This window comes from Ptychodera flava, chromosome 13, assembly GCF_041260155.1.
Source record: "Ptychodera flava strain L36383 chromosome 13, AS_Pfla_20210202, whole genome shotgun sequence".
NCBI classification, from domain to species: domain Eukaryota; kingdom Metazoa; phylum Hemichordata; class Enteropneusta; family Ptychoderidae; genus Ptychodera; species Ptychodera flava.
In genome coordinates, this window is record NC_091940.1 from 18363814 (window position 1) to 18378467 (window position 14654).

Here is a 14654-nt window from a genome sequence, read left to right on the forward strand (position 1 = left end):
TGTTACTACTATACGCTTCTTGGGAATGCAATTCTACTTCACCACATGGTTCAGTGTGTAATGTGACTACTGTTAAAGGAAGCGTTTTGTCACAATATAGAAGTCATGGCTTGTTATATCATCAACGATGGACAATTCTGGAGCAAAGGTTGGTGGGTTTTATTCCTGAAGACTCTGAAAACCTCAGCTTGGAGACACAAACACAAAGGCTTATGTACCCTAGTGTACCCATACAATATAGACGTTTGAAATTCAAAATAACTGCCATATCTCTGCTTAAATTCCATGGGGGAAAAAATTAATTTCCGATTTTCACTAAAGCAAGACACTAATTTTCCTTGTTAGATCAAAATGAGGCAACACAAGTAGCAGACAGGAAAGGAATTGTGAAAATTTGAGTCCAAACATCAGTCCCTGAGGTTAATTCTAGCTTATAGGGGTGAGTACAACTCATGTGGTACCATTACTTGTGACTGATAAATCTTAAAATTCTTACTTTATTTCTGTTCCTCTTTACTCTCATTCTCCGTATCGCCACTATTTGGACTTGGTGGTGTGGCGCTCTCTGCCGACTTTTCCTCCTGATGAAAGATTGACACAAAAATCTTGTACCTTATCTATGTTTTCCACCGGAAGTGTGGGCCTATTACAGGGGAGTTTGACATTTTTTTCAGGCAGTGTCAAATTCCCCACCCACAGGCTACAAAAATATATCAAATACCAGGCCAAGGGTGGGGGAAAATAGAGTCTAAATGTAGATGATTTATGGGACTTGATATCAGTTATAATTCTAGATATGGTGCATTGTCATAGCGATTAAATTCCCCTATCCTAGGATATGATTGGCAATCAATTTCCCCTGTACTTCCGCGTTCACCCAGTGGAAAACATTGACAGGTGCATCTAATAGTTTGAACTGAAAATTATGGCATCCAAATTTTTGCTCAAAGTATATTGATGAGATAAAGATAACTTTACTATAAATATTAAGTTTAACAAAAAACATTTTGTACCTGGTTGAAAACTGATTAATTTTCGGGAGGGGGGGGGGGGGGGAGACAACCACTTGAAAATAATTTGGGTGTTTAGGTTTCAACATAGAAAAATCTGGCAAAACTACATTTTCTGCTCCTATAGGGTGAAAACCACCATTAGTAAGCTTTATTGTCGACAGTGTCTTGAATATATTTACTGATAAAACTTGTGGTCAAAGCAATCTCCAGACTATAGCTATAGATGTGAAAATCTCAGTATATCATTCATAAAATATTCCATAACTGCTTATTTGGCCTTTAAAATTCTCAGGTATTCCAGATTCAATATCAACATTGAAATAATGTTGCAGAGCTTCACGTCACCTTTGGTTGTGGTTCCTTAAGCGGACTGATCAAAACTTTTCCAATGTTCTGTCTGTCATGAAGCTTCTGCATCGCAGTTCCGATCTGTTCAAAGAGGAAAAAAATATCATATGGATAAGTTTTAGCTGTCAGCATGCAAAAGGTGAAGTCATCAATTATCGTCAAGTTGACAGAGTTGACGTCAATTCAACGCGATAGGATCATTTCACAACACACAGCAAGTTTGTGCTGCTTGAACCTCCCAACAATAAAAAAGAACTTGGCCACATACTTGTTCAAAAGAAGGCTAAATGTCACATTCTAACCATAAAAACCTGAGGAAAAGAAGAACAAAATCAAGATTTCTGTCTCAATATTAAATGGAGGACACTGAATTGTTTGTAGTTTCTGAGTTCATCTGATACGGCCTTTACATAATCATAAAGTTTTCGTTATTATTTATCAGTATACATCCTATGATGTGTGTACGCTTACATGCAAAATGGAACAGACAAAGCCATCTATATACAAACACGTGTCGGAAACAAAACCAAGAGTACTCCAGGGAAGCATGCATAGGTCAGAATAAAATCCACACTGTATCATCACAGTTAAATAATAATAGCTTGCCCTGTTGACAAAAGAGCTAAATAAGAAAAACTGGTAACTGTACAATCCATCTATTTTTTTTCTTTATGACATATTGTATTTAATTGCATCAACAAATTCACAATATATTTGTGAACTTGTCCAGTACAAGTATTGTCATGCTAACATAGATTTTGTCATTTTCTGAGATGAGCCAAAAATCAACATAGGGCACATAAATTGATTACTTGATCTTTCTTTTGCCAAATTCATGAAAAGAAAACAAAATTGATAGAGTTTTCGGTAATTTCTTTCATCATCCTTTTACCGTCACTCACCTCTTCAAATGCAAAGACGGAATCAATGACTGGTTTAATTTTACCAGCTTTGTATAATCCGATCAGTTCCGCCATCACATCTTGCAAGACATCGAAACGGCCCTGGCTGAAGATGAGATTCTGCAGCATAAAGCCAGACACCGTCTTGTTCTCATCGTACAGCTTTATAGGGTTGATTTTGTCCACTTGCCACCACTATCAAAAACCAAAACCCAATGTTAAGGTAGTTCATGTATCGAAAATTAAACACTTTTGCCCAAACTTTCCTCAAGCAAACTTCAAAACATTCTCTTCCAAAATTCAAGAATAAAAATCGGGCGTCAGAACCAATTTTGGTACTAGAGGAACAGATAATCCAATATTTATCAATGTGTGAAATTCAAAATGGCCGCCATCCAGTGCATTAACTCTGTTGAGAAAAATAAATATTTTCGATTTTCACAAAATTAGCCGGTGGAAGACTTTTACCCCATGAGCTTCAAAATAAGCACCACAAGTAGTATTGTAAAAGTTTGCCCCAGGCCAGCAAGACAATTCTGCCTTAATCTTTCTCTAAACACTGATGAGAGTCTCTGGATTATTTTCTGCGAATCTGTGAAGTCCATATCACATTTTTACATCCATTGAAATTGGTAGCATCAATCAACATTCCTTGTAGTAGCTCTGAAACCACCATGCCCTTAATCCTTCCACCACCATGGCTTGTCCCAATTCTATTGTTTTCGATGGTGAAGTTGGACCACCCTACACATGCAGGGAATAGGGAACGGAAGGTTATCATTACGGCCCTTAATTAGGAAAATTCTAATGATGTTACTCCCTTTATCAACTAGAAGCTTTTTAAACATATTTCCGAGTCAGGTAACAATATTAAAGCATACAAAGTGAAACACATTTATCTCTGAAAAACATTTCAACGTATGCTGTAACCGAGAAAAGGTCCTAGCAGCAGCTTTCAATGATTTTGAAATTCTGACCAAGAATACAAATATGTAGTAATAAACGCAATTAAAACTTTCTGTAGCTTAAAATTCAATAAATAAATAAATAAATCCGTTAGGCCTAAATCATGGCAATAAAAGTCGGAATTCCTACAACTGATATTTTGCCCTAAGCACACACCATCAAATATAAATATTTCGACCATTTTTCGGAGTCAGGAAACTGTGACGAAATTAAGCCCTTGGTAAAAACTTTAGCAAAGGCGGTCTCAGGAAAATGTCTGACAAAGTGTTCAATATTCTTGCCGGTTATCACGATCGAGATCTGAGGGCATGAAATAAAGGATGATATACTCACAGCTTTAGCAAAACTGAAGAAACTTCTCGTCTCGCCGGTAACAACATTGGAAGATCCTGTGTGTGTATATCAAACAGAAGAATGTGTATAGTGGGTAATTAGCGACAGTAATAGCAGCGGGTGGTCGCTTGACAGCGATTTGACAAATATCTGCGACACTGTATCGAAGTCGCCAATTGACCACCCATACAGAAGGGGCCGTATGTAAACTTAGACAAACTCTTCCTTTGTTTTTAGAATAAAAAGGGGAACCACTCTGAATACGTTCTCTTCCTCCACTCCTCGCTAAAGGAAGAGAGGAACGTTCATCAATGATCAAGGCAGGTTGCCGTGAGGCAACACCCGAGATCCGCTTCGCGCTCAGAAGAGAACGTTGTATCTCGTCATCATGGTTGGCCACGTCTCCAAGTCTGAGAGACTCGGTGTGGATTCATACTATAGAAATGATCCCTAAAAGTATGATCTTATCTCAACACGGTCATTGTGTAATATAAATACCCCCTGCTGGTAAACATTAGTTACGGTTTTAGCCTGAGACCGATTCCTGTGAAAATGGTATTTCATGGATCAATACTTCCATGATTTCGCTGAAATTTGACGAGTGAAATTTATAAAATACTATCTCTTTATTTTCTGGACATACAATTGACGAGATATTGTGAATTTTCTTGTATTTTATGACATCCCCGGCACGCGCGGCGACGAGTATTTATGCATTCAAATTTATAGCGTAGACATGTCATTGCATGACCTTTACCCTCCGTCACATGACTTAACAGCTGATTGAAGTTCACGATACGCCAACAGTGAACTGCTATCGGTGTTTAATACGAAGGTAAGAAGCACATTTTGTCACCGCCGTACTTTTATTTCTTTTGTGGATCCCTTTTCCTGAACCGAAGGTGCACAGTTCTGTAATTTTAAACTATTATATGTCGATCACATCGAAAATTACTGCCCAAATGCTCTAGAAAGTTGGCGGCGCGCATACGACGATGTTGCCGTGGATCCGGACGGTCTCACTTTTAGATTTTAGAAAGTTTCAACCATAGAAGCAAGATTTCCTCACTCAAATATTTTTTGATGGCAGAGGCACTGTAAAAAACTGAAAATGCATTGGCCCGCCCGGACCCACAGGTACATTTTATGGCGATTAAGTACCCATGAGTAACGAGGGAAAGATATTTATTTATTTATTTATTAGCCGTGTTCACAATAATGACATTGGCTCAGAAAGAAAGAGAAGGGGAAGAAAATGTATAACACTGAAAAGTTTCCGATTCACTTCATTCACATTAGCTCAAAGTAATTAAACTTTCTGACTGAAAATCTGTAACAATTCATTCATGTATTTTGCAACAACATGAACAATGCAACTGTCAGTACATGACAAAAAGTACTTAAAAAGAGAATCATTGTCAAAGCATTTTAGCTGGTTCTGAATGTTAAAAATCATTTCTAAGTAAATTGTTCGTACAGTGTGTGCTGGTTTACTTGGACATAATGAAATACAATGGATTTCATCACCAACACCAGAATGACAAAGGGTACAAAGTCTAAGATGTCTTGGAATGTTTTTAAAACGACCAATTTCTATTGCAAAAGTATGATCAGAAATTCTTGCCTTTGTCAAAGCAATTCTGTGAAATGGAGACTTAACAAGTGATAGATAATTTTCACATTTAAACATGTTTTTAATACTGCAGTATACATTTAATTTGTTATTTTTTGACAAGGCATTTTTCCAGGCTTCCTTAAATTTAGACTTAAGAGACTTTTTCACAAGTTCGATAACTGTTGAAGGTTTACATTTCTCACAATTCAAAATGCTAGAATTGCACAGTAGAAGAACAGACTCAACAAAATGTAAGAAACACGAGAAACCTTTCTTGTGTAAGCTTTTTCGAGTTCAAATGCAGTATACAGCAAACTGCCCTTGGACAAATTCTTAACACAAGGGTTTTTCCTCCCTTCCATATGTACGATAAGCTTATTGTATGACCCTTTACATTGGCGGGAAAGATGAATACAAAAATTTTCCATCGGACCCTGGCTAGTCTACTGAGTGACGCGAAAAAAATTATTTTTCCAATTTTCTCTCCTCATGTGTCGTACGTACTCTTCACACTGGAACAAACGCATTTAGAATGGAGCAGAAGAAGCCGCGTTTTAATACAAGAATGATTTTAAAATTTTATATTCATTCGTTTTACACTTTTACATGATTTTTGTGTATTTGTGATCCAGTCAATAGATTTTAATTATATAGTTAGTTGCCATCTGTTACTTCTCCACTGTTCTCTAGACTGATTTTCTACACATGTGCCTCAACTTCAAGATACTCAATTTCTAATTATCTCATTCGATGTCGTAAATCTTGGTGTAGATAAGCAACCTTTCAAATACATAAAGAAAAGTATCAAATGTAAATGGCATAAAACAGGTTAATGGATAATACGATGAAAAACAGTGAGATGATGACCATGCTGAGATGTGACATACATAAGTGTCACATAGCTCATAGCTACGAACTCTGTCCAAGAAAAATTGCCAGTTGATGTCATCAATAGAGCATGCTAAGAATTATTATGTGCAGTGTCATAACACTGTCTTACAGCTACCGACTCTGTCCCTGTGTTCTAAAACCCACTACAGACATTTAATACAACAAGAGCCAAGAACTAAATCAGAGTAGCTACAGAAATGTGAGCTATATCAACAGAGCATTACTAGAACCTGCAAGAAACTAAAACTTTCTCGAATTAACTTCACCGGATACTTACCAAAGAGGATATATTTGCCCATTGGTTTTAAGAGACTGTATCCCTTGTTTGTGTCCTCACCACAAAGACAGTCAAGGACAATGTCCACTCCTTCAGGTGAAATTCTGATGAAATTTAATCAAACATCATCGTAAGAATTATCAGTGAATAATTATCTCCTGGCTGACAAATGCATTATTTTAAATATGTTGCATCTCACATATTCAGATGTTGATGATCACATCTTTCCTGACCACTGCCACACTGATTGAACCATACTGACCATTTTGATTCCTAAGTTTGGTTCCTGAAAACTTTGATATTGAGGAATTCTACAGTTTGAGAGGACTTTCCCATCAGGAAAGCAAAGTGAAATACTAGTAGATAAAAAAGGATGAAATACTAGTAGATAAAAAGGGAGGAAATGGTTCATGGGAAGAGCATTGACCAACTAAAGTAAAATAAAGCCAATTTACAACCCATCTATACATGCACTTCTATACCCACACTCAAACCACACTATTTGAGTGTGATACACAACACAGATAAAACAGCTCCTTTTGTGGACTGACGTATTTATTAGTCCCCACAGACACCGTCCGGGGGGACTTATAGGTTTGGTCATGTCCGTGCGTGTGTGCGTCCGTGCGTGCGTGTGTGCGTCCGTGCGTGCGTCCGTCCGTTCACGCAGATATCTCAGAGATGCAAGAAGCGATTTCATTCAAACTTGGTACAAGGATTACTTCATATGTCATACAGATGCACGTCGATTTGTTTTGTGATACGATCCAATATGGTCGCCAGGCGGCCATTTTATTACGATTTTTTCATGTACAGAGCCATAACTCAGACATGTTTCAACCGATTTTATTCCAAGTTGGTACAAGGACATTGACCAATGTCATAGATATGCACGTCATTTTGTTTTGTGATACGATCCAATATGGCCGCCAGGCGGCCATTTTATTACGATTTTTTCATGTACAGAGCCAGATCTCAAACATGTTGCAACCTGATTTTATTCAAAGTTGGTACAAGGACATTGACCAATGTCATAGATAGCACGTCATTTTGTTTTGTGATACGATCCAATATGGCCGCCAGGCGGCCATTTTTAATACGATTTTTTCATGTACAGAGCCATAACTCAGACATGTTTCAACCGATTTTATTCCAAGTTGGTAAAAGGACATTGACCAATGTCATAGATATGCATGTCGATTTGTTTTGTGATACGATCCAATATGGCCGCGAGGCGGCCATTTTATTACGATTTTTTCATATACAGTGCCATAACTCAGACATGTTTTAACCGATTTTATTCAAAGTTGGCACAAGGACATTGACCAATGTCATAGATATGCATGTCAATTTGTTTTGTGATACAATCCAATATGGCTGCTGTGTGGCCATTATTACGATTTTTTCATATGCAGAGGCATAACTCAGGCAAATCTCAACCGATTTTATTCAAAGTTGGTACAAGGACATTGACCTATGTCTTACATATGTACGTCAATTTGTTATGTGATACGATCCAGTATGGCCGCTAGGCAGCCATTTTATTACGATATTTTCATGTACAGAGCAATAACTCAGACATGTTTCAACGGATTTTATTCAAAGTTGGTACAAGGAGATTGACTAATGTCATTCATATGCATGTCAATTTGTTATGTGATACGATCCAATATGGCTGCCTTGCGGCCATTTTATTACGATTTTTCCTGTCGAGGGCCATAATACTCTAAGGCATATCTTAACCGATTTTATTCAAAGTTGGTACAAGGACATTAAACTATGTCATACATATGTTTGTCAATTTGTTTCTTGATATGATCCAATATGGCTGCATGGCAGCCATTTTGTTACAATTTTTTCCGTGTCCTTCGCCAAAACTTGGGCATGTCTCAATTAGTGAAGAGGACTCTATCCTCTTAGGACATGTAATCAAAGTACCCATTAACAAGTGGGGACTGTGTCATCAACGATGACTTGTTCAACATAGACTATTACTGTAAACATCTGCATCCAGACAGCCTGTAGATAAGCATATGTACTGAGTGGGGTCCTCAAGTATATAGTTTTGAACTTGTGATGATTTTTTGCTCACTATTTTCATTGTAATGTCAACTACAGTTTCTCGTTCTACTCCCCAAAAAACACGTTAAGATATACAGTATTCAGCTCATTGCTCTCTGCCTTTACATGTGTAGAATACACTGACAAGTGATAATGATCCAGACTGGGTATAGTGAAAAAAAACCATCAAAAGTAAGATACTCGCCCTTTAAACTAGTGCACTGGATCTGAAGCATTGCAATAATGCATATTTTTGGCATACGCATACCACCATGTGTACAGCTTTATTGGGATAAATATGTAAATTGTGTATTTGGACTGGTTCTAGCCAACTCTTATTGGCCAACTGTTGAGCCCAGGTACCTTCAATTGCTCCACAATCATCGGCTTATGGTAAGACATTCATGATGTTGTCATTCTCATATGCACATAACAATCATTAGATGCATAGACATTTAGCTTGTTCTACAGTCTTTCTGTGACATTTTCACTGAAAGCAACAAAGCAGCGAGAGGTACAGCAGAAAAATGATTTCTAATCATGAGTTTTGGATGTCTGCTGACAGTATGTCAACTGAACACAAAAAAAAATTCAAAAAGCAGTACTGTACTGACTTTTTCACTTCCTGGTGGTAATCCTGGACTTCACGGTCGAATAAATGCTGCCAGTTCTCCTTCAATGCTTCGTGTTTATGAGCTGACGCTGTTCCAAACAAAGTCACATTCTCTAGCTGTTTGCTGAGTTGAGCCACAGCACTGCCCTGATGGTGTGCGAACAGAATTAGTATTTCAATTGTATCTCTGTATCAGTTGCATATATAGTACATATTCATGACCCTCCAAATCTTGCAACAAATAGATATAGCAGAGAAAGTCATATCCCTTGAGTTCAGCATTTTATTTTGCAAAAGAAATTATAAGCCTCGTTTATGAAAGGATGATGATATGTAGATCTACTTTTTCCCTGAGCCACATTAGGTTAAAGTCAATAAAAACTTGTATAGGAATAATGAATGTTCATGGATTGAAGAAAGGAAAAGATAAAAAATTGAAATCAGAATGTACAATTTTTGAGAAATTTAGCAGCTCAAAGCCAGAACAAATTATGGCGCAACTTTAAAGGGACATAAACTGTAACTTGTGGCAAGTTTTTCAGTATTCTGCTTCTGTATATCAACTACCGTGTCTGACCCTAATCCATTTGTCATGCTGAAATTTCAAATATTCTTTTTGTCAACACAGCTTGTATGTGTGTAGTGATCATTGTTTATTGTTTACAAATGAATTCTAGTCCGGACTTGAATACAATTTTCAACAATAACAATGGAGATTATACTCATATAGGTTGTGTTGATATGCTAGATACTTGGCATTAAATTACAGTTTAGGGATTCGATGCAGAAAGTGTTGAAAAACCACAAAACAAAAGCTCTGAAAAAATAGCCACAGGATACAGCTTATGGAGCTTTAACAAAACGAAGTACAGAACAAGTGAAGTCCTACAAAAACAATGATTTCACTCATGAACACCATCCATGTGATGCAAAGTGGCAGCGTACATCTATTACTTGCGAAAGTAATTTGGAACTCAACAAACTGCTGCTTTAATATCGCAGAAGCTTCTGCTAAAGCACAGTTTTAACTGCGGTCAAATAACTGCCTTCAGTTTATTCACATGTGAAAGGTTTACCTGTGTGGGCGTGTGTAAGTAGACTGTCCCATAGCTAACAAGATTTGCTCTGTCGTAGGTAATGAATTAATGATTTCAAATTTCCATGGTAACTGAAGTGAAGTAGTGTCGGGAGGCATACGATATTTGTTTTACATGTAGGAACCTGTAGCGGTCTGTTATAATTCTGGCCCCTGGGCTAGAAATTTATCGAGGTGCACATGTAGCTTTTAATTTTGAGATGTTTCATTTAAAATTCAGTTTAAATTTATTGTTTTTCGGAGTATCATCTGCTCTGTGATCAAACGATAATGTATTTTGTCCCATTTTTTTGGAGAAAATTTGTTGCGTGTACACATGGCACAAGATAGCATATACACTTATAGACTGTACATTGAAAGAGCTATTCCGATACTCACCACTGCTCCCCCTGCAGAATGCACCAACACAGATTTCCCTTTTTTCAAATTGCCTAATTCATAGAGTAATATGTGGGCGGTGGTGTAACTAATTGGAAGGGCAGCTGCATCCTCGAAGCTCATCCCATCAGGCATATGGAAGCAGAATTTGGTTGGCACGGTAACAAGCTCAGACCAGGCCCCGTAGTTGGTGATAGCAATCACATTACTCCCAACCTGAAATGAACATTTTTATCTGTTCAAAATTGAATTGATGTCAGTCTTGCAGAATAACAATCAATAAAATCACCACTGCTAAAAAAAAATTTGTTATGGCTCATAAAAAATGGTTTACGTACACCCAAGCCAATAAGAGCAATCAACATTTCCATCGTTGTACATTATAAATCAACCAGCCAGCATGAGTACATGTACAACCTTTTCGCAGTCACTGAAGTATTCTTGCGGAGACATTGAATATTGATCTTGTCAAACCTTTGCCAGCAAGCAAATTTTTTCAACCTTATTGTTCTAGCAGTAAAGTTGGATCATAACACGTGGAAAATGGGGGGGGGGCGCTAATAGGGGCAATGATCCTTTTCCAAAAGAAATTTTCCCTTCTGGCACTCAGTATTGTTCTGCAAGTAGGAATGTAAGAATTAATAATGTGATTTGGACCCATTGCAGGCTCAGAATATACAAACCAGTGTGCTCCACAGCTTTGGAAAATACAGGGGCAGCCAATTTACATATCAATTTACAATTTGCTTACTCTTTTGTTGTGAAAATATATTCTTTTGTACAGTTATTAATATATGAATAAATATTGTTTAAAAAAACTGACAGGTGGCCCACCCCTACGAGTCCCTGTGTGGAGAGCCCTGCGAACACATAATAAAGTTGAGGACTGATCTGAGAAAATATCATTTTCATGCAGTATCTTGAATTCTAATCATTTTTGTGAAGATCTTTAATAATGGTAAAATTTGCTGTGCGATGCTGCCAGAATAAGGTTGGCTCTGTGCATCGTCAGTTTGATTATGCCAGGCACCGTGGAGTGGCTTGACACTACTGCTAACGTGAGTGTCTAAATTGCTGACAACATAAACGTGTTACAAAATCAATGCAGCCTGCTGTGGTGTGAAAGCCCTCATCATCAGTTTCCTCTTGTAGACTACAAATTTTATCAGCATACCTTTTGTAAGTGCTTCAACAGAAACCAAATTACCAAAAAAAAATGCCTCTTGATGAAAGATTGGAATTGCCGCGCGTTCCAAAGTAGATAAACAACAGACTACTCTTTTGAAAAGGAAACTGTTTCCTGGCAGAGAGTAGCAAACTTTTGTGTTTCGGTTGCATCATATTCCTACAACTAATATTCCATCTCCGACATTGAATGGTTTACAGATTGCAAAATACTGTGATGCCATTGATAAGGATGACAAAATTCCAAAGACTTTCAATCTAATAATTGCAGAGCAATTTGTCACTCAATTCCATGTGGGTCACCAGTGTGATAAGACCATTTGATGCGACACAAATATTGGAATTGCCATATTATTTAAAAAATTCAAATATCTGTCTGATCTGAAAATGAAAAAAAATTGATAAAGTTAAGGGAGCATGCAGTTTATTGTACGGCAAATCAAATTTTGCTATTGGGTAGATCTGTCCAACCATATTTAAATATGAATACATTGTATGCAGAGTTCCCCAGCTATATCAAAATCAAGCTGCCGGCTTCTCACTCCTAATACACAGTGATGGCATGCCAGCGAGCATGATGCTCAATCCCAGAATGCAACTGACCAGCAGCGCAATGCAAGATGAGTTCAGGTATCCTTAACAAATTACAAGTGGAAGTTCTTAGCATCTTTGACAGTCAGTTGTCACTGCCACAAGACGTATTTCTGTGGATTGGACAGACGGTGGGTGAGGTTGTCATAACTTGAGAAAATGTCAAACTTTTCTTTCATTATTTTTTGAATTAAATAATAGAAGACCATGGTATATACTAGGAAAGCAACAACAGCCATTGAATGGCCAATTTGATGATATATAAACTTGCCATCTGTTTTACATCTGATCATAAATGGATCATTTCATTCCTTTAAAATAAAAAAAATCTATCATTATTCTGAGTCAATTAGTGAGTAGATAAGTCAAAATGCAGGTTAAATTTTCATGTGAGAACTAAAAGGCCACTGGGAAGAGAGCTAGGTTTTATCAGAGAGATTTGATAAACTTCATGATTGCGCAATATTGAAAAAAAACTGTATTTTTATCACCGTAGTTGTTTATATTATCTTTATTTGAAACTTTAAAAAATCAAGACCAAACGAAAAAAATTGAAGACACAACTATACATGTGGGCTATGTCATAGAACAACAAAGCAGTGACATTATCGGTACCTGGAAATCAGTGACACTGCCTCCAACTGCTTCAATAACTCCGGAACATTCAAAGCCGAGCACTATGGGCGTCTTCGGAGGGTTATCAACGGCACCTTGGCGAACCATCAGGTCGTAGAAATTCAAACCACTGCAAGAGAATATGCAATCAGAACAGAGAGCAACATAAACCCGGGGCAGCTAACTCTCAAAGGATGCAACTATAATATAAAATCATCCCCGCTGAGAGATAAAAAAGGAATGGATAATTACAGTTGTCAAAAGGGCAGGTGCTCAAGAAAAGGAATATCTCAGGAATTATCTTTTGTGAAGTTTTGATGATTGGCGTTTGCAACGAGGCAAGGCTGATTAGATATGATTAGCGATTTCCGTTTTGCAGAACAAAGCAGGCAGGAAAACATAACTGAAATGCCTTCTACCAGTACATTTCATTCTCACTGCATGGATTTCCCAGCTGTACAGAATTCTGAAAGGAAAGAGTGCCCCATGAATTCTCAACATCACAGACAGACAGACAAAGGAGTATTACCACCCAATTCCCCCCCCCCCCCCCCCCCCCCCCCCCCCCCCCCCCCCCCCCCCCCCCCCCCCCCCCCCCCCCCCACCTGCTCCTTGTGATGGAGAACAACATCCTGGAAATTTTATTAGCAGCAGTTGGCATTGCATCAGTAACCTTACTTATCGCTTCCTTAGCGACAAGACACACAGACACATGTACTACACCTGAATGATTCCAAAGTCAAGGAGTTGAAGAGTCCAAAATACTTTTAAAACTGCCATAAGATGAAAGGGAAGGAAACATTTCGATCAAAACAATACAACACAAATTATGATCTCTCAGCTATTCTTGCAGTTGCCACATTTGCACAGTTCAACTTGAACACCCTTAAAAGTTTCACTAATTTTTACATGCTACTAATATATAATACACATATAATCACCACTTGCAGAACAGTAATCATTCATATGGAATCTCCAAATACTTGGTGATTGGCCTCTGTTTGATTATCAAGCTAATTGAGCTGATTAATTGGATTAACCAATTACACAGTAATCTGACACAAGCAAATTCCCAATTATTATAAGAATCCATAAGAATGATTAATATGTGATCAACTAATTAATTTAATAATCATTTTTTTGGAGTCTTCAAATAATTGGTTATTGGCCTTGGTCTGATAACAAGATTAATTTTGCTTTATTCTATATATGAATTGAGACTACACTACAGATTAAGGTAGTACACACCTCAAAATTGAAAGTCGATCTTTCGCTCAAACTTTCCTGAACAAAACTTCCAACCACTCCCTGTATTAATCCAGAATAAAATCAGGGGTCACCGTGCACATTGAGATACAGTAACCAGAGAAACTAATTACCTAATCCAGATATTTGAAATTCAAAATGGCCGCCATCCCTGTGTTAGTTCTATGGGAAAAAATAAAATATTCCATCATCACAAAACTGGGACGGTGAAAACTTCACTTTCTCCAAGAGCTGTCTCCAAGAGCTGTAAGATGAATCGCCACAAGTGGTAAACCAGAAAAGAATTGTAAAAATTTGTGAGTCTGAATTTCTATTCCCAGGGTGCATTTTACCTTTAAGTAGATTACATGTGTAAACATGTTCTCTCATGTTTCCCCCAGCAGCTACAGGTAAAGACATCATCAACGTTTCGTGCAATGTTTAGTTTGTTAGTCCCCACGGACATCGTCCGAGGGGACTTATAGGTTTGTCATGTCCTGTGCGTCCGTCCGTCCGTCCGTGCGT

General features: G+C 37.7%; 2 protein-coding genes and 1 non-coding gene across 3 annotated transcripts in view; 1 reads left to right on the plus strand and 2 right to left on the minus strand.

Annotated features, from left to right (window-relative positions):
- Positions 1-14654, minus strand: part of LOC139147685 (synaptic vesicle membrane protein VAT-1 homolog-like) — a 52506-nt gene that overhangs the window by 5856 nt on the left and 31996 nt on the right. Inside the window, exons 2-9 of the mRNA XM_070718839.1 lie at positions 12885-13014; positions 10494-10709; positions 9021-9166; positions 6346-6449; positions 3563-3618; positions 2264-2458; positions 1359-1442; positions 497-581 (exon numbers count right to left, since the gene is read on the minus strand). Of these exons, the coding sequence (XP_070574940.1) occupies positions 498-581; positions 1359-1442; positions 2264-2458; positions 3563-3618; positions 6346-6449; positions 9021-9166; positions 10494-10709; positions 12885-13014 (1015 nt within the window). The 3' untranslated portion in view covers position 497. The remainder of the gene's footprint in view (positions 1-496; positions 582-1358; positions 1443-2263; positions 2459-3562; positions 3619-6345; positions 6450-9020; positions 9167-10493; positions 10710-12884; positions 13015-14654) is intronic.
- LOC139148795 (small nucleolar RNA U3) lies at positions 3813-4028 on the minus strand. The gene has a single exon (XR_011556021.1). It is a non-coding gene; the product is annotated as a small nucleolar RNA U3 (small nucleolar RNA).
- LOC139147684 (protein O-linked-mannose beta-1,4-N-acetylglucosaminyltransferase 2-like) overlaps positions 4325-14654 on the plus strand; it is a 45769-nt gene continuing 35439 nt past the window's right edge. Inside the window, exon 1 of the mRNA XM_070718838.1 lies at positions 4325-4397. The gene's annotated coding sequence lies outside the window, so the exon portion shown is untranslated. The remainder of the gene's footprint in view (positions 4398-14654) is intronic.